Source organism: Barbus barbus, assembly GCF_936440315.1.
Source record: "Barbus barbus genome assembly, chromosome: 5".
NCBI classification, from domain to species: domain Eukaryota; kingdom Metazoa; phylum Chordata; class Actinopteri; order Cypriniformes; family Cyprinidae; genus Barbus; species Barbus barbus.
Genome location: NC_136733.1, coordinates 19,440,737 through 19,465,016, shown reverse-complemented (window position 1 = coordinate 19,465,016; position 24,280 = coordinate 19,440,737). Strand labels below are relative to the sequence as shown.

Here is a 24,280-nt window from a genome sequence, read left to right as displayed (position 1 = left end):
AAGTTTCTATACCTTTCTTATTCAAGAGTTTATAAAAACTCAGAAATGTGAAATTTGGTCAAAAATAAAAGTTAAGTAATTTATTAAAATTAAACTTTTCGTTCTTTTCTTTCTTCTTTTTTTTTTTGAATATCCAGTATATTTAGAAAATTATGTACAGCACAATATAACTGAATAAGTACAATGCCAAAAGCAAGATAGTTTCATAGCTATTACAAAAAAATATAAGTTTTTTTTAGTTTATATTTATTATTTTTATTTCTGTAAAGAATGGTTTACTAGATAAAGATCTGTGTATGAGAGATTTACACATTTCCAATCAGACTGCTCTTATTCTCCTCTCCTCCGCTCCAGCAGACAAACACACAACAGTGGCACTAAATGACAGAAGAAGAAGAACTCTGAAGATCACGTGGGAGAAACATGGCGTCCTGCGGCAGGTTGCCCTTGCATCCTTTCCTCTCCAGAGCGTCAGTACGCCTCGCCTGTAACAGAAACCTCCAGGTTGAAGCTTCCACAGCAAAGAGTTTATATCCACCAGTTCTGCCTTCCCGCACCGCGAAGAGTAACTCGGCGAAGCGGCGCGTGGTCACGGAGCTCTTCGAGCAGCTGCGCTCGTGCACGGCTCAGGAGAAGATCCGAGCGCTCACTCGTGTTCAGCGCAAGAAGTATGTGATTTACCCACAAACATTTGCTCTCAACGCGGACAAATGGTATCAGCACTATTCAAAAACTGCGTTTCTCAGCGGTCTGCCCGAAAAATACGCCACTGAGGCTGCGCCGGTAGTGTATGAGTCTGCGCTGTCTGAGGTGAGATCTGTAGTCTGCAACTCCATCCTACAAGAGCACTGGCACGCGAAGAAAGGGAGGACTTTCATCCATAAAGAGCAAGAGCAACTCGTCACTCCGTTTTTAAGGAACGCGGTGTGTGGTCTGAAAAACCTTCTGGCCAAAGAAAACCCCGTGCTGAGTCAGTCAAGTTTAGGTGGGTTTGACACTTTTCTGCAACGCAGGTTTCTCTTTATAGTGTTTAACGTATATGACGTGCTTTCTGGTTTTTAACTTGTGCTTTTTTGTTTATTATTTGAAGATTTTGACCCTCATGTCAACTATTACTGGTTACGGGGAGAAAGGACTATTCCAGAGGGCCACAGGAGAGGACGGATCGAGCCAGTGAGATTCCAGATTGATGACAAACCTCACAGTCAGATCAGGATCCCACAACAGCTTCCTGGGGTAGGGTGCTGTATGAATCCAATTTGTGTAAATTATTTCAATCATGAGTGCATGCAGTTTAAGAATGCAACTGTTTTACAATGTAAAAGTCTATGGTAATGTTAACTGGTAATGTTGGCATGCAGCACTTGGGAGAAATAGCATTAATGTGTGATATGTGCTTAATAGTGATGTGATATCTTGCAGTTTGTTCCTCTTGAGGCAGAAATCTCTGCTGAAGTTCCCGTTATCACTTTGGCTCCCGACCTGCTCCCCTTGTTCAGGAGACAGTATGACAACAACATCTTCATAGGTTGGTGTGTTCCAGTGTTTTTAGTATATATTCCCCCGGTTTCACAGACAAGGCTTAAGCCTAGTCCCTGACTAAAATTTAAGTCTGAGCTGTTTTAACTGAAAGAAACTTGTACTGATTGATCTTGAAATATGTCAGTGCCCTTGTTTTGTCTCAAGATGCACACCAGTATTGTTTTTTCAAAGGCATGTCTATAAAAATTACTTTAAAATCCTAATTGAACAATGGCCTAATCCTGGCTTTAGCTAAGCCCTGTCTGTGAAACCGGGACATTATATTATTTTGAATTAACTTTTACTTTTATATGGTCATTTTAGTTTTAGCATTTGTAATTTTATCTCAGTTTTAGTACTTGTACTTATTTTAGATTATTTTATCTTAGTTCCAGAGACAACACTTATACTTTTGATTTTCGTTTTGTTTAATTTCATCTAATGTTCATCTTATTTCGATTTACCAGAAATGTTTTTTTAATAGTTTTAGTTAAAGATAAAGTTTAGTCTAGTCCCAGATTTTTGTCTTCAAATGTCCCATGAAGCAACAGATATTTGCAACTCTAAATGCTGATTGGATGAGCCACAAAAGTTGCTGCACATTCAGTATTACTGGAGAAAGTTGCTTTGTAACTGTAAAGGGCTTAGATTTAGGCTAATGAACTATTACATAGAAAAAGAAGTGTTTACTATTAGAAATTAAATGTCATTTGGTTATTAACAAAGTAAACAATTTATTGAACATTAGTGTCTTATCGCTTTGATGTTGCCAGTTGTACTAAAGCATCTGGGCCCGTATCCCTAAAGATTCTGAGAATCCTCTCAGAGAGCTCCTAACTTAACCTAAAAATTCCTTGCCAGGAGTTTTAGCTTAGAAGTGATTCCAGAACATTTTCAGTGAACTCTGAGCAAGGAATGGATGGAAAATCCTATCTTAGTGAGGAGGTGTGGTTGACCCCGTTGCTAGGTATGAGTCATCATTTCAAAAGCCGTGATTGGTTGATCCTACAAGTTTGATGAAAATGAACTTTTGGTGATAATGAGCAAAGGATGTACCCTCAAATCAATAAACATAATTATACACTCTAATCTTATGCAGACTGTAATTGTAAATAATATTTCACATTCAAGAAAATATCTGGAAAATGAATAGTAAGCTGTAGGGGTTATAGCCTAACATTAGAATCTAAAATATGTGAAAACTTAAGCTCATTACACCCTGTTCAAATAATGATTTGTGTCTTATTTGCTCATATTAATATCCTAGCTGGCATATTTTGTACTTTCACTCCCATATGGACCCCATTGAAAACAAGATGGCCTATCTCAAGGGGCTGTCCTTAATGAAGTAGTAATTGCATCTCTAAGGAGATCCACCACAAACATGATTCCTGCACGATCCAATCTGTAGCGTCTCAATAATTCCCTGTCATCCAGTGTTTGCAGGACATCTCTCCTGCCTCCTCTGTTGGCCATTTTGTGCAGCTGCTTAGGGGAACTCCTAAGACACTAAAAGTCCTCTTCCCTGCTCTTAGCAGATCTCGCCTTAGGAGCCCTTTTAAGCGCTAGGAATCTTGAGGAATAGCTTTTATATTAACTGGGATTTTCGTGTCACTTTTAGGGGAAATTCTAAGAAAACGTCATGACTCTGAGAATTTTCTTAGAATTTGGCCGCTAGGAGCCACTTTTTGCACAAAAATTCTTTAGGGATACGGGCCCTGATAAGAACACTTGTTAAATCACTGCAGTGCAGTGTTTCTCAACCAGGGGCCACTGGGGGGCCCCAATAAATCTTTAATTTAGTCTTATTAAATATTAAAATATTTTTTTAAATGCTAATAAAAAAAAAGTTTTATTGACTTGCATTACATCAAAGGTAAATAGCAACTTGCTATCCTTATAACAGTATTATATAGTTTAAATCTGTGACAGTATTCTGAAAGTATATGCGTGTTGTTTTACTCCACAGGTGCCAAACTGGAAGATCCATGCTGCTATGGCCATACACAGTTTCACGTGGTGCCTGACAGGTTCCGCAGGGACAAAATGAGCAAGAGAGGCCTCTCTGATCAGGTGGAGGCGTCACTGAGAGCCAACAGTATTGCCAGCCTGTTTGCATGGACAGGGGCACAGGCTATGTATCAAGGTTGGCATTTATGTAATCTTTGGATTTTTTTAATAGTGCCAGAATTGTACTGAGCTCAGGTTAAGATCACTTTTCAATTGAATCGATTAATTTTTTTATTTTATTTTTTTTTTTATAATCAGCTCATGCATTCTTCCTTAATAACTAAATGTTTTGATCTGCCCAGGCTTTTGGAGTGAAGAGGATGTGAGCAGGCCATTTGTATCTCAGGCTGTCATCACAGATGGGCAGTTCTTCTCATTTTTCTGCTATCAGCTCAATACTCTGGCTTTGAGTCCAAGGGCCGACGGCAACAATAGCAGAAAGAACTTATGCTGGGGCACAGAAAGCATGCAGCTGTATGAGAGAATCACAGACGGAGACGTAGTGGGCTTGAATGATGCTGTTCTTAAACTGTTGCTGCAGTTTTTGTTGAACAACCCACAGTTTTGAAAATTCTGTCAATAAACAATATATGGAGCTGCATGTTATTTTTGTCTTCATTTAAGTTTAATAATTTGTTTAAAGCAGTTTTTGCTTTGGATTGAAGTGCCCAAAATAGAACTGAAAATTCAAATATTACACATTGTTTGTTGAAGAATCACTATCATATTTGTATTTAAAAGAACAGTTCCCCATAAAGGAAAATTCTGTAATTTTCTCACCCTCATGTCAGTCCAAACCCATAAGACTTCTTCATGTTTGAAACACAAATGAAGACATTTGAAAGTCCAAGCAACCAAAAGCCTTCACACATCACAAAGTACAAAAATGTATCATAAAGTAATCTATGAATTGAGCAATTTGAAATTTAAACATCACATGAAGTGATTTAATCCTTAAATAAAACCTTGAGAAAAGTATTTTCTTTAGTTGACCTTTATTAAATTGACTTCCAAAAGGTCATACGAACACTTAAAACCTTGACAATAACACTATTAAAGATTATTAAAACATGCCTTATGTTTATGTAATCTAGAGAATATATATATAATATAATATAAAATATATGTTTACATATATTGCTGTGACAGAATTAGTTTAGGCAAAAACCTTATTGCTTGTTACTTTGTGATTCAAGCCACAAGATTCTAAAGCAGAATAAAATGACATAATTGCGCACTCTTTTTTTCATCTATTAAAATGAAAACCTCAGTGCTCCAGTTTTCTTTGTCTCGCTGTGTTGTTCTCCACTCCATTGCTCTCATCACGAGTGCTAGAACAAAAATAAGCACCATCACTGCCAATGTCTCCAAGCAAGTGTAACTATTAAAAATTTTACCAAACATTCAGTGAATCTTTTAAAATAATATAAACTGATCTGAACACACTTACAGTTTGCTGGTTTGTTCAGAGCAGAGATCTTTCTCTGCAAATGGATAAATCCTTTGTTAATTGTCATTGGGGACAGCTCTATTTAAAGATTATTCATTAAAGTTTACTGTACCTCCTGCAGAAAAGTTGTCGTGTTGCGGCTTGTTGCATTTTTCCCAAAGCAAAATCAGTGTGACAAGGACAATAACTTCAATCACTATAGCAATGAAGGGTTTGAGAGGCTCAGTATACGACAAGACCTTCAGCTCTACATAAGACTCGCTGGGTTTGATACTAAACTCAGCGCTGCATATGTACTTTCCAGAATCTTCTTCAGTCAGATTCAGTACAGTCAGTTTTGTTTCATTTCCATTAATGAAGATCTTGTAGTCCAGAGGGTTTGCAGTAACATTGATGAGCCCCTGCGAAGACAAAAACACTGATATGAACAGTGTTGTCATTGTTAATGAAATATTAAGTATAACTATTACAAATAATTTTGGTTACACTTTATTTTAAGGTGTCCTTGTTACAGTGTAATTATACATTTAAGTACTAAGTATTAATATTAATTAACTACATGTCCTTATTATATGGTTAGGGTTTGGCTTAGGGTTACTTGCATGTAATTATGCATCATTTATTGTTATTAAGTACATATAACGTGTAACAAGGACAAGGAAATGAAAGAAAATGATAAAACATAAATTATATTAGCTGAAAAACTTAACTGTAAAAACTAAAAATAAATAAATAGCTTTAGGTTGAAGTAGCATAATCTCATATTCCCCAATTCTTTCTCACCTTTTCAGTGTTGTTTGCCCTGTACCAGTTCCAGGTGTTTGGTGTGTGCTTGACTTTACACTCCAGTACAACTGAATCTCCAATGTAGCTCACTACCGGCTTGTCTTTTTTGTCTTTTATTACAGGAACTTGGGTGGGGGGGCAAAATATTTTAATATATATAAATTTTGTATAGAAAAATACATCAGTTTAACAATCTAAATTATAAATATGATAGTATAAACCATTTAAAACAACACAATATGTCCATAAAAATGACAACATACCATCTAAAACAAATGTTACTTGTGCCTGATTTTCTCTGAAGATGCAGGAATAGTTTCCCAGGTCTCTGGCCTGTATATTGAAACTATGAAGCAGGTTAAACAGCTTAAATCAGTGTTAAGTCATTGTTTGGTACTGAATTGCTTATTTACTTCTTTAACATGTCTTATTGGCATTATTTTGAATTTATTAGAAACGAGACATGATTATTTTCTGAAATAGGCATCCACTTACGTCTTTTTAAGGATATACTGTTCATTGTTTCTATTTACAGTTTCTTCAGAGTTTTCAATTTCTTGTCCATCTTTAGTCCAATAGCCAGTAATGTACGGAGGGTTATTTGGTATATCAGTTAGGTTACATAAAAGCTCTATATACTGGGATGTCAGGATTGCAAGCTCTTCAATAATGACTTGATTTTGACCTGTATGCCAAGAAATTGTAGCCCAATCAGCAAACCAAACTTCTGCAATTATGTACAATTTAATGTATTGTCTTTAGGAAATGAAGCTATTTTTTGTTAATCTTATTATTCACATTTTTTAAAAATGCACCCAGAAATGAAAATTTGTTGAACATTTACTCACCCCCAGGCCATCCAAGGTTTACATGAGTTTATTGATTTATCAAAATTGATTTGGAGAAAAGTAGCATTATCTCACTGGCTCATCCTCTGCAGTGAATGGGTGCCGTCAGAATGAGAGTCTAAACAGCTGATAAAAACATCACAATATTCAACAAGTAATCCACATGACTTCAGTCCATCAATTAATGTCTTATGAAGCAGAAAGTTGCATGTTTGTAAGAAGCAAATCCATTATTAAGGCGTTGCTTCTGGCAAAAATACAACTCAACCTCTATCCGTAATATTGCTTCTTCCAGTGGAAAAGTCCATCTCCTGTTGTCCTCTCACAGCAAAAATCCACTGACATATTAGTTTAGATCTGTTTAGACTGCTTTTGTTTGAAAACAGTCCTTTTTTAACAGAAAGCAAAATGGATAGAGGACACTTATTTTAGCTGGAAACAACTGTTTTAAGTTCAAAACATCTTGATGATGGATTTGTTTATTATAAACATGCAACTTTTCACAAGATGTTAATTGATGCACTGGAGTCTTGTCAATTATTTGTGGATTATTGTAATGTTTTTATCAGATGCTTGGACTGTCATTCTGACGGCACCCATTTACTGCAGAGGATTCGTTGGTGAGCAAGTGATATAATGATAATTTCTCCAATTCTGTTTTAATGACGAAACAAACTCATCTGCATCTTGGATGGTCTGAGTGTGAATACTTGTATTTTATTTATTTTTTTGCACATTTTTATTTTTGGTCAAACATTCCTGTAATAAATTTATAATTTGTATGCTTACAAATATCTGTTGATCTGTTGATGTTATCTGGAGATGTCAAATGCATACTTATTCTGGCTAATAGTAGACTTTATGATAGGATAATCATACCTTTGGATACAGCTTTTCGTGTTGTAATTACAGAATCAGACTGTGGGGAAGGGGTTGTTTCTAAAAAAAAAAAAAAAAAAGAAGAAAAAAAAAAAAAGAAAATGAAAAAAAAAAAAGACATGCCATATGATGCTGCACTGAATAAACAACAGTACCAACTCACCATTCTGCAACAGAGATGGGCCTAGTCAAGGTTAAATGAAAGTTGCATTACTGAGAAGCCCCAATCCATCTTAATAAAACACCAAGGAATGATTTTACAATTATTTTACAAATCCCCTAAAAACACTGGAAAAACCAACAGATCTGGGGACAAACTGATAACAAGGTCATAATGTCAAAGCTTGTAAAAAAACAACAACAACGCCTCATAAATGTTTCACTACACTAAAAAGCAGACATGCACATACCGGTGTTCATCCCATCACAGTAGAGAAGAAGTAAGATGAGATGTCTGACGCTAGCCATGGAGAAGAGAGCTCTTTGGCTGCAGCTGTGCTGTGTGTGGCTGGGGCGAGGCATCTCTTCTGGTGCGTCTTTTTCAGAAGCAGGTCCCCCCCTCCCCCTCCCTCCTCCCTTCACTACTGCAGTCATGGTGACTTGGCAGGACTGGTGTATGCTTGCAGCTTCCTGTTTTAAATTAACCATGAGTGCCAGGAGGCGGCCAACAGCACTGCCTGATCAAATGATTTGAAATCCTGTAACATCACCCTCTATTGAGACGGAGCAGGTACTGTGACCAGTGCTGGCACAACTTGGTGTTTGACAACTTCAGATTCACACCTCAACTGTGTGGGACACTCTGTATTCACAAATGTGGATGTAGTTATAAGTGTAGCCTTTTATTTATTTTATGTGCTGGTCAGGTGCTGAGAAAAGTAGTCTGCACTGGAGGATTGTATTACTTACAGTTCTTTAATATTAATTGCAAACTGACAGTATGAAGAGTTTCTGTACTTTCTGTTCAACACTGTTATGCTTTTACCTCTTATAACATTTCTTGCCATTATATCATGAAAAAATATTTATATATTTATTTTGTGTAAGCACATGGTTCAAACAGAGGTAAATTTGTCAGTATTTCATTGTTAACACCTCACTGTTAAGAAGCACAGTAGTTCAACTGTTTTATGGGACAAAAATATATATTTCAAAATTATATATATTCTGTATTTTTATAAATATTTTAAATGAAACTGTGTTGGCAAAAAAACATTTATAAGTATAAAATACATAGTGATGCAATAAAATATAGTGCCACTGCTTAAGTTTTTGGCTTAGAGTTTAGCTAGTAGAATTTATAAGAGACTGTAACCACATTCATAATCTGAGATAGAATTATTATTATTATTACTACTACTACTACTACTATACTACTACTAGTAGTAGTATTTAACAACAATTAATGATTGCAAATTATTATTAGTAGTGACCTTGACAAAATTGCAAATGATGAGCAAAAGATGAATTCATTTATTTTCTGACAATAGAAACAAAGGGCACAGAACAGCTGATGGAATTTGGCAGAATATGGTTACTCTTTTTTTGGCCAGGGTCATTGTCAGGATGTTCTTGGTGATGCAACTGCAGGGCTGTCGCACAGAAAAGCCTCTCATTGGATTTACTCGGACAGACCAATCCTAAAGCTAAAGCTTGATTTGGGAAAAAAGGGAAAGGAGTAGTGTATCTTTTGTTTTTTGAACATCAGTTCTCATTCATTGTGATCAGCCAGTTGAAGAAACAAGAACAACTAGCATAATGTCTCATGATGGAATGTCCAGAGAAGAATATGAGGAGTATCAGAAGCAGATGGTGGAGGAAAAGTAAGTCTGAAACTCTTTTAAAAACATTGGCTATTCAAGCCCATTCTGTCCAGGAGGCTTTTCATAATCTTGTAAACATGGAATAAACTGAAATAAATCTTCAAACACATTTTTTGTGAAGTATACCTTTCACATGATGCTCATGTAAGGCTTAACACTGGTTGAGCGGTGAAAGAAATCGCATCCCCTATATTTTCCCCTATTGTAAATACATGTATTAAATTAAATGAAGTACCCTGATGCTGTGCTGTTTTCTGATAACAATGTTGTAACAGTTCTTGACTGCTTCTGGTATTGACTTTTCCTGTTCATTTTCTGCTTCTGTTCTTTGTGCTTTTCTCATCTCCTGTACATTGCCTGCTTCTTTGGGAATAAAGGATGGAGAGAGATGCAGAATATGCTACAAGAAAGGCAGAAAGGGCTTGTTTGAGGACTTGTTTAAGAGACAAATATCGACTTCCAAAGGTGAGAGTCCCAGGAGCAGATAAACGAATCTCTTTCAGTAATTTAGTTATTCCTGTCCCTGACTGACTGTGCTTAAGCAGCACATGAATAGCATCAGTTTGCAGAGATGGTTAAGCTATCAAGTGTGTTAAGGCTGCAGTGCAGATTGTGGCAGGAGATTAAGGCACAATATAGTAAACTAAAATAGTGAGTTTGGATGTTCAGGGCTTAACCACCTGCGGTGCTTAATCCCTAAAGTGAGCTTTAACAGCACTGCTGTAGAGCTTTCAAACTGTGTGATTCGGCTGCAGTTTCATGTGTGACGTCTGTTGAAGTCAAATATTCATAGATAAGGAAGCTTATGCCGGCCATTCTAAAGAGGATGGAGAGATCATTTAACTCCATAGGGAAAATGTATAAAAATGAAAATGGATTTATTATTTTACATGACCTTTCCAGGTCTAGAAGTTACACGTTTAGATTTAAGCTACCTCTATAGTCCTAGAAATATCTTGACTTTTAATACTTTTGTCTAATTTTAAATTAAATGTGAGTAATTCTGTGTCCCCATTATAAGTTTACTAAGGCCCCCTAGTGGTCCTGGCTCCGGCCCCCTGGTTGTGAACTACTGATATAAAATCTATACACATGTAATGTAGTGGACACTCAGGGTTAGTATAGAAATAAATAAACTTTTAACTTTTTACAAAGCTGTCACCATATATTCGGGATTTGAAGATCAGATTTTTTTCTGAGATAAGTTAAATAAGCAACTATATTTATTAAACATAAATAAATATATAAATAAATAAACAAACAAACAGATAGCCTAGTCCTTTTTTTATTCTACATTGCGAGGCCTTCATAAAGTTGCAAATGATTCATTATTCTATTCTCTGATAATATAAAATTCTCTTTACATTTTTAAAGAAACTGTTAATTATACATACATAAAATAACTCAAAATCATAAAATGTTCAAGTATTTTTATAATCTACATTTTTACTTTTCCTTTATTTCAAAGAAAGCTTTCTTTTTATTTAATTTAATTAATGTCTTATTTTTATTTTTCATTGTCCGTAATCAAACTGGCTTGCAAAAATATTTAAAGAAGTGTCTCAGGTATGGCCAGAATCTGCACAAAAAATTTAATAAAATAATAATAATAATAATAACATATACAGTCATGGCCAAAAATATTAGCACCCTTGGTAAATATGATCAAAGAAAGCTGTGAAAATTAATCTGCATTGTTAATCCTTTTGATCTTTTATTTAAAAAAAAAAATCACAAAACTCTAACCTTTCATTGGATAATAAGAATTTAAAATGGAGGGAAATATCATTATGAAATAAATGTTTTTCTCAAATACACGTTGGACACAATTATTGGCACCCCTAGAAATTCTTATGAGTAAATTATCTCTGAAGTATATTCCCATTCATATTCACAATTTTGAGGACTCCGGTACAGTGGCCGAGAGAGCTCAATGCGCTGCAAATAGAAAAAAACACCTGCAAATTAAGAAAACAACTTCCTCAATTTAAACAACGCACACGCTGCAAATGCTCACAACACAACCAAACAAAGAAACGCAGTGCAAATAAAATTTATTTGGTTGTATTGTAAGCATTTGCAGTATGTTTCTTTATTTGTTTGTGTTGTGAGCATTTGCACCACCTGCTGTCAAACTGATGAAGATGTTTTCTTGATTAGCTGGTGCTTCTTCTATTTGCATGTGTTTTCTGAAGTTGCAGCGTGTTGCGTTATCTCGGCCACTGTACTCCAGGGTGATTATGAACATGAAATTATCCAGCCATGGCTTCTTGTTTCACAGAAATATAAATAGGAGGGAAAACAAAGCCCAAATTCGCTTAATCATCCATCACAATGAGAAAAAACAAAGAATATATTTCTGATGTGCAGCAAAAGATAATTGAGCTTCACAAATTAGTGAAGTGGCTTTAAGAAAAGAGCTAGAGCAGTGAAAATTCCCATTTCCACCATCAGGGCAATAATTAAGAATTTCCAATCAACAGAAAATGTAATGAAACTGCCTGGAAGAGGACGTGTGTCTATATCGTCCTAATGCACGGTGAGGAGGAGAGTTTGAGTGGCTAAAGACTCTTCAAGGACCACAGCTGGAGAATTGCAGAAAATAGATGAGTCTCGGGGTCAGAAAACCTTTAAAAGAAATAGTCAAACAGCACCTACATCACCACATGTTGTTTGGGAGGGTTTCAAGAAAACTTCTCCTAGCTCATCAAAAAACAAACTCCAGCATATTCAGTTATCAGACACGACTGGAACTTCAAATGGGACTGGCTTTTATGGTCAGATGAAATAGATTTTTAGCAGCAAACACTCAAGATGGGTTTGGTGAACACAGGGATAAAAAGCACCCCATGTGTACGATGAAATATACTGCTGTATTTTTAATGTTGTGGGCCTATATTTCTGCTGGAGGTCCTGGACATCTTGTTTAGACACATCATGGAATCTATCAAATACCAACAGATAAAAAAATCAATAAGTGACTGACTCTGTTAGAAATCTTATAATGGACCATGTTTGGATCTTCCAACCTGACAATAATTTAAACACAAACCTCAAAAACAACACAAAAATGGGTCACTGAGCACAAAACCAAGCTTCTGCTCTGGCCATTCCAGTCCTCTGACCTGAACCCTGTAGAAAATGAGTGAGGTGAACTGAAGAGAAGAAGCACCGTCATGGAGCTGTGAATCTGAAGGGTCTGGAGTGATTCTGGATGAAGGAATGGTCTCTGATCTCTTGTCAGGTGTTCTCTAACCTTATCAGGCATTATAAGAGAAAATTTAGAGCTGTTAAACTGGGAAATGGAGGTTTCAAAAAGTATTGAATTAAAGGGTGCCATTAATTGTGTCCAACGTGTGTTTGAGAAAAACATTTCATAATGATGTTTCCCCTCATTTTAAATTCTTATTATCCAATGAAAGGTTAGATTTTTGTGAATTTTTTTAAATAAAAGATCAAAAGGATTAACAATGCAGATTAATTTTCTCAGCCTTCTTTGATCACATTTACCAAGGGTGCCGATATTTTTGGCCATGACTGTATGTATATTGCTCTAATCAACAATTTAAACATTTAAAAAATACAAATAAGTATCAAATCAGTATCTTGAGAGACAATGTGGCCATTTATTGAAGTAGTTTAAATACGTAAAATCACCTCATGCTGTTTTATTTATAAGTCGTGCTTGAGGCATGTCTACAAACTATGGGTTCTGGGTATATAATTCTTACTTATATGAGCAAAGAAGTGTTATAAGATTTATCTGTTAGGTTTGATTGACGTGCTGTTTGTTTTACTAAGAGTGAACAGGATGAGATTATGGTCCAGCAGGCTGGAGACGACATTGACGTGCCAGAAGAAATGATCAAGATGGTGGATGGAGAGGCACCAGAGGAGGAAGAAAAGGAGTCCATCATGGATCAAATGCAGAACCTTCAGAACATGGATATGGGGCAGCTCAAAGAAAAGGCTCAGGCCACATTAGTAGAGATGAAATCCAAGGCTGAGGAGAAGTGCACTCTTATGTAATGTGTTGAGGAAGTCAAAGTCATCTAGTTGTCTAATGTCTTGATGACACACATTTGCTTATGCAGTGAAACTATTACGTTTCCATTTCCTGAGAAATATTGATCACACAAGAGATGAATGTCATTGTTCAGAAATTAATTTGTGCATTTATTCTGAGTTCTTTCATTTGGTTTCTTGTTTTTCTTTTTAATAAATTATTTGTTTTTCTTTTGTTTCTTGTTTTAATTAATACATTTTTTTATCAAATTGTGACTGACCAATATCAACATGCTAAAAGATAATCATGACATTCATGCACTTTTTATTTAAAAATAAAGATTATTTTTCTAAATATGTTTAAAATCTATATGAAAAAAGAGATGTTTTGAGATGCAATAAGGTGACAGGACTTTTAACATAAATGATCATTTTAAATGATTAAATACTTACAGTAAGAGTGCTACAGTATTTTCTTTACGCTAAAATATTTTGAAGGTGCCGTAATAAGTTAGTCACATTAAAGGGGTCATATGACGTTGCTAAAAAGAACATTATTGTGTGTATTTGGTGTAATGCAATGTGTTATGCGGTTTAAGGTTAAAAAAACACATTAATTTTCCACATACTGTACATTATTGTTGCTGCTCTATGCTCCGCCTTTCTGAAACGTGTCGATTTTTTACAAAGCTCATCGTTCTGAGAAGCGAGGTGTACTCTGATTTTTCTCCCTTGGGAGTGGACTTTGAGATTTGTAGATCTTTTTATACCCAAACATAGACACTACACACTGACTAAAATTCAAAAAGTGAAAAAGCATAATAGCACCCATTTAAATTTGTAATCCCACAAACTGTTCTGGAACAGTGTTGTAAATACAACTTAACCACTGATTTCTAGTTCTGTCCTTTTGGAAGCCCAAACAAAATACTTTCTCTTTCACAACGAAACACAGCGTCTCCAGGACATGGTGCCGGCGGCAGCAACAATACTACAGCAAAGTCTCTTTAAGACAAGTCCTGTCACTCAAATTCTCCAAAACGGTTCACCAAGCTTACGATTAAATTTAATATTTGAAATCACCAATGAAATCGGACAACAACTGTGTCATAAATGTTGTTTCTTTTGCTCAAATAGCATTATAAAAAGCTTATTTCTCAGGCTAGATCAGCCAGTGCGCATGCGCAGACCTGAGCGCACGTCTCGGAGCGCTGACTGTTTCTATACCAACCGGGACTTCTAACTGCAGCTGCAGTGACGCGCTGACTTTACTGATTAGCGATTGGTTCTTTCATTCAGAAGGCGGGGCTTCCTACGATTGAGCGGCCATATTATCCCCATTCAAAACTATAGTGACATGTCTTAGGTATTCTATAGTCTTTGACTACAGCGAGAATAATAGTTCCACCCTCTCTTTCTTCGCGTATACATCTGGGCGGTGTTTTGCAAATCTTCCCACACCGTGATGTAGACATGTGGGGGCGTGTTTGAATGAGCCGTTTTTGCAGGGCGTGGTCGAGTCTTAACTTTGATAAAGAATATTTCTTTGGTTTTGAGACTTCAGTCTTTGCAACTTCAGGGATCTTATCTATGCACAAACAGCTTGTAACACTCCAAAGAGAAAGGAAAACTTGAAATCGCATCATATGACCCCTTTAAAGTAAAGACTGAAATCTGTTAGAGATAAAATCACTTGAGATGATACATTTTTGCATTACAACCACCACCAAATGCAAATGCAAAAGAATGCGATCAATGTATGAAAGAATTCATTTTAGTTGATTTATAGAGTGGACATTAATCGATAGACACTATTTTAACATGGAAAAATGATGTTGGCACCAGTAGCCTTGTGGGCAGAACGCCGTCATATATCACTGCTGCACTACTTCAAATCCCAACTCGAGGACCTTTCCTAATCCTTCCCCCCTTAGCTTCCTGTCAGCTCTGATTTGTCCTATCATAATAAAGGCAAAAATACCAAAAATAACATCTTAAAAAATATATATATGGAAAAATGACACCCTTGACCTTTAATATACTAACTCCACAGTCCTTAAAGGGTCTAATGCCATTCTAATGTATGACTTCTTTTTTTTTTTTTTGACAGTCGACGCTTCAAAAACCACACAAAGCAAGCACAACTTTAATCCATACGATCCCAGTTAATGAATCAATGTTCTCTGAAGCAAAACAACACATGTATTTGAGAAAAAACACTAATATTTACTTTTTAACAACAAACCTTTGCTTCCATAACTGGGGTCACATGGATTACCATCAAGTTCACTTTGTGTGAGGTTTTTTTGGTGGTCTTTGGTGGTCCCATACAGTTGGGAAAACTTTTTTTGATCCCCTGCTGATTTTGTACGTTTGCCCACTGACAAAGAAATTATCAATCTATAATTTTAGTGGTAGGTTTATTTTAACAGTGAGAGAATACAGAAAACCGCTTTTCTTCAATGCCCTGGCCCTGATGGTATATGGCCCCGTTCATCGTCCTTTTGATGCGGTGCAGTCGTCCTGTCCCCTTAGCAGAAGAAACACCCCCAAAGCATAATGTTTCCACCTCCATGTTTGACGGTGGGGATGGTGTTCTTGGGATCATAAGCAGCATTCCTGCTCCTCCAAACACGACGAGTTGAGTTGATGCCAAAGAGCTGGATTTTGGTCTCATCTGACCACAACACTTTCACCCAGTTCTCCTCTGAATCATTGGCAAACTTCAGACGGGCCTGTACATGTGCTTTCTTGAGCAGGGGGACCTTGCGGGCGCTGCAGGATTTCAGTCCTTCACGGCGTAGTGTGTTACCAGTTGTTTTCTTGATGACTATGGTCCCAGCTGCCTTGAGATCATTGACAAGATCCTCCCGTGTAGTTCTGGGCTGATTTTTCACCGTTCTCATGATCATTGAAACTCCACGAGGTGAGATCTTACATGGAGCCCCAGTCCGAGGGAGATTGATAGTTATTTTGTGTTTCTTTAAACTCCCTTTAAGAGAGTGCACCTAATCTCAGCTCCTTACCTGTACAAAAGACACCTGGGAGCCAGAAATCTTGCTGATTGATAGGGGATCAAATACTTATTTCACTCATTAAAATGCAAATCAATTTATAACTTTTTTTAAAATGCGTTTTTTTCTGGATTTTTTTGTTGTTATTGTCTCTCACTGTTCAAATAAACCTACCATTAAAATTATAGATTGATCATTTCTTTGTCAGTGGGCAAACGTACAAAATCAGCAGGGGATCAAATTATTTTTTCCCCCACTGTAAAGACTCACAGAGATGGATTTTTCTAAAAAAAAAAAAATCTGTGTTCATCGAATGAAAGTCAGTCATATACATCTGGGATGGCTAAATGATGAGAGAATTTTCATTTTTGTGAGGAGTATCCATTTAATCATCTGTTTAATGCTGTGTACTCACTCAGGGATGGTTATAGAGTTGCAAACTATTCATGAACTCATTCTGCATGTCGTCAATATCATCAGTGGTCTCGATGGGAATACTTGGTGGGTTCAGGAGGGGTGAGCACGGCATATTCTCATATTGATATGTATGGTCAACGTACAATTGAAAGTCCCCGTAACCCCCTACAGCTCCGTGGAGGGGCTCGCAGACGTTGAGGTAGGGGTTGGTATGCTGCTGGGGCATGCAGGGGCCGTGGCTGTGGAAGCGGCGATCAGACGCGGGACTGTGGCTGGGGCTGGTCGAGGGGCTGTGCGGCATGTGACACGTCAGCTGACAGCTGTTCTTCCTGGTGGGACGGTTGAGATCCAGTTTGGAAGTGAGGGGCTTGCCGACATTAACGTCCATGTTCCACTGGACCAGGTCATCTAGGAAGTTAAACTGGACTTGCAGGCAGACAGTGAAAGCTAGTTCCTCCTGTAAATCAGGAAGAAAAGCATTAGAAGAAAAAATAGGTATCAAGGTAGTTTTGAATTAAAAATGTATTGTAAATCAAATCTAGCTAAAGAAATATTGTCAGTCAGTCTTGAGCTGTACCTTGAGTTTCTGCAGTGAGCTGAGTCTGGTGTAGAGGCAGTGCTGAGGAAGACTGCCTGAAAGAAGGAAGCTTCCTGTTTCCTCCAGAGTTTCTTTATTCATCAGCTTAGGGTCCACATCCAGATCCTTCAAAGTTAGGTAACAGGAAAAACATTTTTATTGCAAACATATGTTACAAGGAACACGTTTCATGTTTTATATATAGGCAATATAGGTATTATAGAATATTGACGAGAATCCTATTCTTAAAAAAACCCAGATTCATTTATACTGTATATAGCTAACTAATTAGACTGATTCATATTTTACATTGACTTCTGCAGATATACACTAACCGTTCAAAAGTTTGGATTTTTTTTATATTTTTGAAAAGGAAGTCTCTTATGGTCACAAAGGCTGCATTTATTTGCTCACAACATACAGTAAAAACTTATATATACACACACACACACACATACATATATACATATTGAAAAGAGTTCTGCTGCTTTATATTTTTGTGGAAAATGTAATACATTCTTTGATGAATAGAGAATGTATCACATTATAATAGCTTTTTTTTGACCCTGCATCTTTTAATGGTAGTGATTAAGAATAACTGCAGTACCTTTCTCCAAATTAAAAACAAAAACCACTAACCAATGGGAGGTTAGTTATGTGTGCCTGACACGACAGCATCTCATCTGGCTTTTTCACAATGCTTGTGTAGATGACAAGCACGTTGGAAAACTCAGCAGCAAAGTCCATTTTGATCTGAACTCCACACTCAAAGTCCAGAACTTTACTCTCCGGCAGTTCTGGGTTGAAACACAATACAAAAAGTTGACAAATGCTGAGAAAAAAAGATTGATTTCCAGTACTATTTCATTCATCGAGACCTATCATCTGTTTATATCATCAGATAAGATGATTGGATTCATCTCATGTCATTATGAAATTAAATGAAAATGTTTGATCAAGGATTTTTTTATTTTTTTTTGGTATTGTCAACAATTATAGAAATTAGAAAAAAAAAGTGCTTCATGATAAATCAATTATTTCAATTAAAACACTGGTGAAGAATATATGGTGAGGAAGAAATAACTCACTTTAAAGGTCCCATAGAATGCATTGATACAATATTATCTACATAGAAGGCATGTGGCTTAGGTAAGGGCAAAAAATCTGTTATTAAAAAATCTGCCAGAAATGGTCTGTTATTACCTTATTTGGAAGGGTCATAAATAATAATGATGAACTGCTCTGATTGGTTGTTTCACAGCATGCCTCATTTCAGTAGCTCACACAGCAAACAGATCTCTACTGTTCGGCGTGAATGATGGAGAGATTAGGCATCCAACCTTATATGTTTGAGCCTGTCTCAGAGACAAAGATATTTTTTTTAAGAGATTTTGCAAGAATGTTTAGCGTCCGTGACATGAACATGATCACTGCGAGACGCTGGTGGAGTGAACGAGGCTTGAGAGAGAGTTGTGAGTGTGGGCGCGGATGCAGCCTCTGGCTAGATCCAGCTGTTATAAGCGTTTTTGGACTTGTCTTTTCACTCTTTTTGACACTTTAGAAAGTTAATAGAGTAGAACGTTGCAGTTTAGGGTCAGCGATATCTTATCTTAATTGCAAAAGATCTGGCAACACTGCATCAATGATTCTGTGCAGGTCCGGCTGACCTAGAACATGGGCTGGTATACGTTATGCAAATGTTGGGGGCGTAAACATTAATGATCCCGACTTTAACGTCACAGTCGGTGTTGTGTTGGGATTCGCCTCCTTTTCAGTGGTCTTTTGCACGCACAAGATTAACATAAGAAGGAGGAAGCAATGGTTTTTGAGGCTCACGGTATGTCATTTCCATGTAACTCTTATTATTCAACTATGCCAAGGTAAATACAGTTTTCCATTCTATGGCACCTTTAACAATGTTTTAAAATGGAATATATAATATTAAATAATATATCAAATTAGATATATGAATGAAATTATACTATATAAATATATTATAATATTTTGTTACTAGTAATTGTTTTTTCATTAACAAAACATATGCTTTTTTTGTATACATTTCATTTTGACAAAAAAAAAAAAAAAAGTGAACCTCTTATATATGGTTATTCAAATGAGTTGCACAATATTTTGAAGTAACTGAAATTACCATGTGCTTTAGACCAAAGCAGGTTGTGTGCCTCGCCTGCATCTGAGTATTCCCCGGGGCGGATGGGATCGGTGAGAGACCGTCTCTCTGATAGGCTGCTGCGGATCTCTAGAGCCTGCTTACCCTTTGTGGGGTCAAACTGACCCATATCTACAAACAATCAAACCAGCAGTTTGATTGTCAAGACATGCAACAAAACATGAGTAGATGAAATATAATTGAAACATGCAAACAGTCATACAGTATTTATTTTAATATTTAAAATTAATCTTTGAAGTAGAAGTCAATGTGCAAAATAAGTAAGTACTGAAAGTAGTAGTACACTTTTCAAATCAGTTAATCATTTGTTTGAGCTTAATGGGCCTGCATTTAACTAATAAAAGCTGTAACGCTTCATTTAACTTAACATGCTCAAGGTTCCCTCACCTTCAGCCACTCTGTCTAGCACAAAAGTTATCTTCTCATCCTCCAGGAGGCGCTCCTTCAGGAATTTAATAAAGACTCCATTGGTGAATCCACTTGAACTCAGTTCAAAAGCCTCAGCATCTTGACAACTTCACAAACATAATATATCTCAACATAACATGTCAGATAGTAAACAAAAATGTCCTTCAGCATGTTATTTCTGGATGAAATAGAAAGACACTCAGTAACTCACGTGGCATATCCAAACACAATATTGGCTGTAACTTTGAGCACAACATTTGGTGTGGCTTCGTCATGTAAATTTCTGAAGCAAAATATTACTGTTAGAATGATGCCAACCAATGTATGAAATACCAATGTGAATATGATCTAAATTCACACCTTTTCCTGCACATGTCCAGGAGGAATACATTGAGTCCAGTCTCCTTCTCCTGCATCAGTTTCAGAATGCTCTGAACACAGAGACAGTTGCCTGAACGGTATGGATTTGGGGCATCAACAGGCACCATGAAGCTGTTCCCAAAGTTCTCATAACCATGTCCAGCATAATACAACAAACCTAAAGGGAGGAGCAATCGACAAAGAGTCATTTCAATCAAAAAAAGAAAATTCTGACATCATTTACTCACTCTCATGTCATTCCAAACCAGTATGACTTTCTTCTGGTGAACATTAAATAATATATAGAAGATATTTTACAGATTGTTTGGTCTGTTATATTCCATACAATGAAAGTGGATAGTGAATCACACTTTCAACCTCCAAAAAGGACCATTTCAACCTTTTGACACATTTACTGTATTACATAAGTCATATGATAGCTTTGCATGAGGCATAAACCAAACATTTAACAAAACCAAAAGCTTTCTCTTGGTTGAAGATGTCAGTTTGAACTTGTACATATCGGGCATGTGACGGTATCAAATTTCCGTATCACAATGAGTGCTGAAACATTTATCACAGTATACGATACTGCATTGAATTACAAAAACAGGCTGAAAAGATAAACAAACTTCAGTGTTATTCTATTAAAAACAAGTGCAACCACTTTAAAAAAGAACTTGAACATTTAAAAACATTTAAATAAAACATTGCATAATAAATATGTATAGATTTAACAGATTACAGTGCAAAAGAACTATAAAGAACAGAAACCAATTGTAACCAATATCAAGATCTTTTCTGGGTTGGCAGGTTTTAGTCCCGTTAAAAAAAGTGTATGTGTGTAAACAAATGATTCTACATAAATATTAAGCATTTAAATAAATATTAAGCATTTTCATGTAGCTCGTCTGCTTTCTTTGCTCAGACCAATATGAAAAGCTGAACAAATGTTTATGTAGTTTACACACAGTTTTGGAAAAGAAGCTAATCTGCATTCTAAAAATCTACACAATAATAAGGATTCGTTCTCATAACCGATATTAACACACCAAGTTTCAATATGTGAAAGCTTAAATTATAGGTACTTTATGGTGCTTTTTGACCTTTTCAGAGGCAGGCAGCCCCTGGTCACTGTATACTTCTGTTATATGGAAATGAGAAGCGTGATCTCCTTTTGTGCTCCATAAAGACACCAAGTTAAACGGGTTTGGAATGACACAAGGATGAGTAAATGGTGAGAAAATAACTGGTACTTTCCTAATCACATCTGAAGTCAATGTTTAACCAGGTACACTCTTAAAAATAAGGATTCTTTATTGGCATCTGTGGTTTCATGAAGAACCTCCATGGAACCTTTCCATCACACAAAAGGATCTTTATAGGTTCTTGATTTTCAAATTTACGATTACAATGTTTAGGAGACTAAAGTAGCATGAACTATATAGAAGCCACAGTACCATACACTCCCTTATGAAGCAGGGACAAGAACTCCTCCACAGCGTTCCTCATCTCTGACTCGGTTAGATCCAGCAGAGACACCACTTTAAAGTTCAGTTGCCGCAGCAGATTGGTGAGGTCGTACACGTCAACCATGGGTGCTTTCAGCTGTGGGTGGTTTCGATATGTGAGGTTACCAATCAGAAGAGCCACTTTGTCTGTAGCTAAAGGAAGAAAAACATTCAGTATGAACAATGAGACTCCAGCCATTTTGATTTCTCGTTTGTATTCAAGTAACGTTAAATCATAGTAATTATTTGGTCTACTCACCATAAGGTTTCTCAAGACTGTAGTCTGATGGGAAAAAGTCATAATCATTCACTGTCTCAGTAAAACCCAGAAGTGTTGAAAACTAAATGTGATGGGAACACAACTTACCTCTATCAACAGTCAAAAAATCATCTATAAAAGAGAAATATATTAGGTATTTAGATTATGCGTATTTGAAGGAACATGCTTATGAAAGTAATGAAGAGAAAAGAAAGCTAATAGATCACAAGAGGAAACCTTTTTCAAGACCAAAAACCTATTTTGAGGTATGATAACTAACCTCATCCTGCCATAATGAACCCCTACCGCCAATTAACAAAAACATTTTGTTCTTACACTGCATCCTTTACAACTGGAATGGGAATGGTCTAATGTTGTTTTTTACAGTCATGCAGATCAGATCTATCAAAGTGTCCACCAGCACCTCAATCAGTGAAGCAGTCAAGAGAGTAGGTGAAAAATGTTTAAAGGAGTGCTCCGGGTTCAAAACAAGCTCAACTGTGGCATACTGTCAATTATTAAAGAAAATCATGTTGACTAATGTATTCACATTATTTGTGTTAATCAGTCAAATGCATCCCACATATGGTGATGGAGCTTAACTTGTTTTGAACTTGGAACGTTCATTAGTTTTTATAGCATGCATTAATCGGTCTGACAGTATGATGATTTAGTATGACATGAAGTAGATTCAGATTCCACAAAGGGGTTGATGCCAAAAGTCCCCAGATGTTAGAAGGGTGCCACTACATCTAAATACCTTCAGAGCACTCCATTGCTCCTGAAATTTCACAAGATATTCTTGGCTCTTTCATTTCAGAATGGCAAGGATTTTCTTGAAGAAAAATAAAGGGTTGGATCACAAAATGAGTAAATAGAGATAAAAAATAATATTACTTTTAGAAGACAAACTCACTTCTTTTTTGGTAAATTTACCAATAACATTATATACTATCAGCAAACAGGCAATCCACTAGAATGAATTACACTGCCGTACAAATCAACATTATGCTTGCAGAGGTCCCACATGCAGGTCATTGTCTCTGCACTAGATTTGGATAGGAAATGACATCGACTTTGCTAAGACCATTTTTAGGCATCTGAACTAAATCTTCCTGCAGATATGTATGTCAGATTCTTTAAAAACTAAAGACTAGAATAAACTAAACAACATTTGCAAAGATTTGCAATCTGAATGGAGCCAATGCTAGTTTCCAAAAGTCACAGCCAGTCTGCAGATGTTGGGTTCTATACGATTATATTTCATACAATCAGAAGATTTCAAACATGTTTGATATTTTGGGCCAATATAGAGCATGTATTGTTTTCATTTGTCATGCATCTTCTAGCAATGTGGCACATGTTTCTGCATAAATTTGTGTTCCGAACAACTTGAATGTCTGGTAGTGTGTGATGCACAGTTGATTAGTGTATGATGCCCAGTTTTTCTCTGCAACCATTTACAAGGTTGTCAAGTGTACAGTGCAGTGTTTTCAAACCTGTTGTTATTTTAGAAGTCATGTAGTGCATTCCAGACTTAAAGGGATAGTTCCCCCAAAAATGAAAAAAAGAAATTGTCATCATTTACTCTATGACATTTTTAGTAGAGCAGGTGATGACACCCTTAATTTTAAAATCCCTTCCTGAATGAGGATGAGAGAAGACATTCGTTTTTATAGTAAAATTACACTGGGCACAACGACCACAACTATAGTTACCTGAAGGCATAGATAAAAAGTGAGAGCGTCGTGCTACAGATGGACTAACATCAGCTCTTAGGATATCACATATATTAGAAAAGTGTTTATACACAAACCTTGGTGTTTTCTCAAAAATATCACTGAGGAGAGGATCTAATTTAAGGATATACCAGTGTTTATCTATGATCTTTTTTATATCTGAACAAAAAGGAGAATATTGAACAGCACATACAATGGTTTTATTTTCTGATTTTAACCGTTTTTTATTTAGAGATGTCTCTTGATTTTCAGACTGTATACAATCTTCATTGTAACCTCTCTCCCTAAATCTGTTAACCAGATCAGTGCTCTGTTGTGTATATGATTGTTCAGGACTACAAATTCGACGTATACGATTAAATTTACTAATAGACAAGCTACGTTTCATGTAGTTGTAGCTCTGTCCATGCAAAAGTGTGTTACGGTCAGTGGGTTTTCTGTAGAGATCTGTGATTATTTTTTTACCATCCCTAATAATACGAATG

General features: G+C 36.3%; 4 protein-coding genes across 9 annotated transcripts in view; 2 read left to right on the top strand and 2 right to left on the bottom strand.

Annotated features, from left to right (window-relative positions):
- Nucleotides 1-383: 383 nt before the first annotated feature.
- On the top strand, nt 384-4,132 carry LOC306870251 (large ribosomal subunit protein mL65-like). Its single transcript, XM_079417408.1, has 5 exons — nt 384-985; nt 1,091-1,236; nt 1,423-1,528; nt 3,491-3,667; nt 3,834-4,132. Exons 1-5 carry the CDS (start codon nt 424-426, stop codon nt 4,097-4,099), a joined length of 1,257 nt encoding a protein of 418 aa, XP_079273534.1. The 5' UTR covers nt 384-423; the 3' UTR covers nt 4,100-4,132.
- A 650-nt stretch (nt 4,133-4,782) lies between these two features.
- Nucleotides 4,783-7,991, bottom strand: LOC306870253 (embigin-like). The gene is made up of 9 exons (XM_079417410.1): nt 7,905-7,991; nt 7,658-7,678; nt 7,495-7,554; nt 6,263-6,452; nt 6,031-6,113; nt 5,765-5,892; nt 5,094-5,382; nt 4,982-5,015; nt 4,783-4,862 (listed from the first exon to the last, which is right to left on the bottom strand). The coding sequence occupies exons 1-9, from the start codon at nt 7,960-7,962 to the stop codon at nt 4,799-4,801; spliced, it is 927 nt and encodes a 308-aa protein (XP_079273536.1). The 5' UTR covers nt 7,963-7,991; the 3' UTR covers nt 4,783-4,798.
- Nucleotides 7,992-9,142: 1,151 nt separating this feature from the next.
- LOC306870256 (complexin-4-like) lies at nt 9,143-15,295 on the top strand. Of its 2 annotated transcripts, none has more exons than XM_079417417.1 (3): nt 9,143-9,317; nt 9,695-9,782; nt 13,119-15,295. In XM_079417417.1, exons 1-3 carry the CDS (start codon nt 9,253-9,255, stop codon nt 13,344-13,346), a joined length of 381 nt encoding a protein of 126 aa, XP_079273543.1. In that variant the 5' UTR covers nt 9,143-9,252; the 3' UTR covers nt 13,347-15,295. The 2 variants fall into 2 exon arrangements, with proteins under 2 accessions (XP_079273543.1, XP_079273544.1); XM_079417418.1 differs by having other exon boundaries at nt 9,175-9,317; nt 13,146-13,778.
- Nucleotides 14,961-24,280, bottom strand: part of LOC306870239 (mucosa-associated lymphoid tissue lymphoma translocation protein 1-like) — a 1,002,100-nt gene continuing 992,780 nt past the window's right edge. For 2 of the 5 annotated variants that reach the window (XM_079417388.1, XM_079417387.1), the window contains exons 8-16: nt 22,057-22,107; nt 21,747-21,950; nt 20,287-20,464; nt 20,138-20,209; nt 19,906-20,033; nt 19,480-19,629; nt 17,970-18,127; nt 17,331-17,456; nt 15,428-17,210 (exon numbers count right to left, since the gene is read on the bottom strand). In XM_079417388.1, coding sequence (XP_079273514.1) covers nt 16,752-17,210; nt 17,331-17,456; nt 17,970-18,127; nt 19,480-19,629; nt 19,906-20,033; nt 20,138-20,209; nt 20,287-20,464; nt 21,747-21,950; nt 22,057-22,107 — 1,526 coding nt within the window. In that variant the 3' untranslated portion in view covers nt 15,428-16,751. Of the gene's footprint in view, nt 17,211-17,330; nt 17,457-17,969; nt 18,128-19,479; nt 19,630-19,905; nt 20,034-20,137; nt 20,210-20,286; nt 20,465-21,746; nt 21,951-22,056; nt 22,108-22,164; nt 22,189-22,816; nt 22,892-24,280 lie in introns of all 5 variants that reach the window. The other 3 variants (XM_079417385.1, XM_079417386.1, XM_079417389.1) reach the window with 3 other exon arrangements.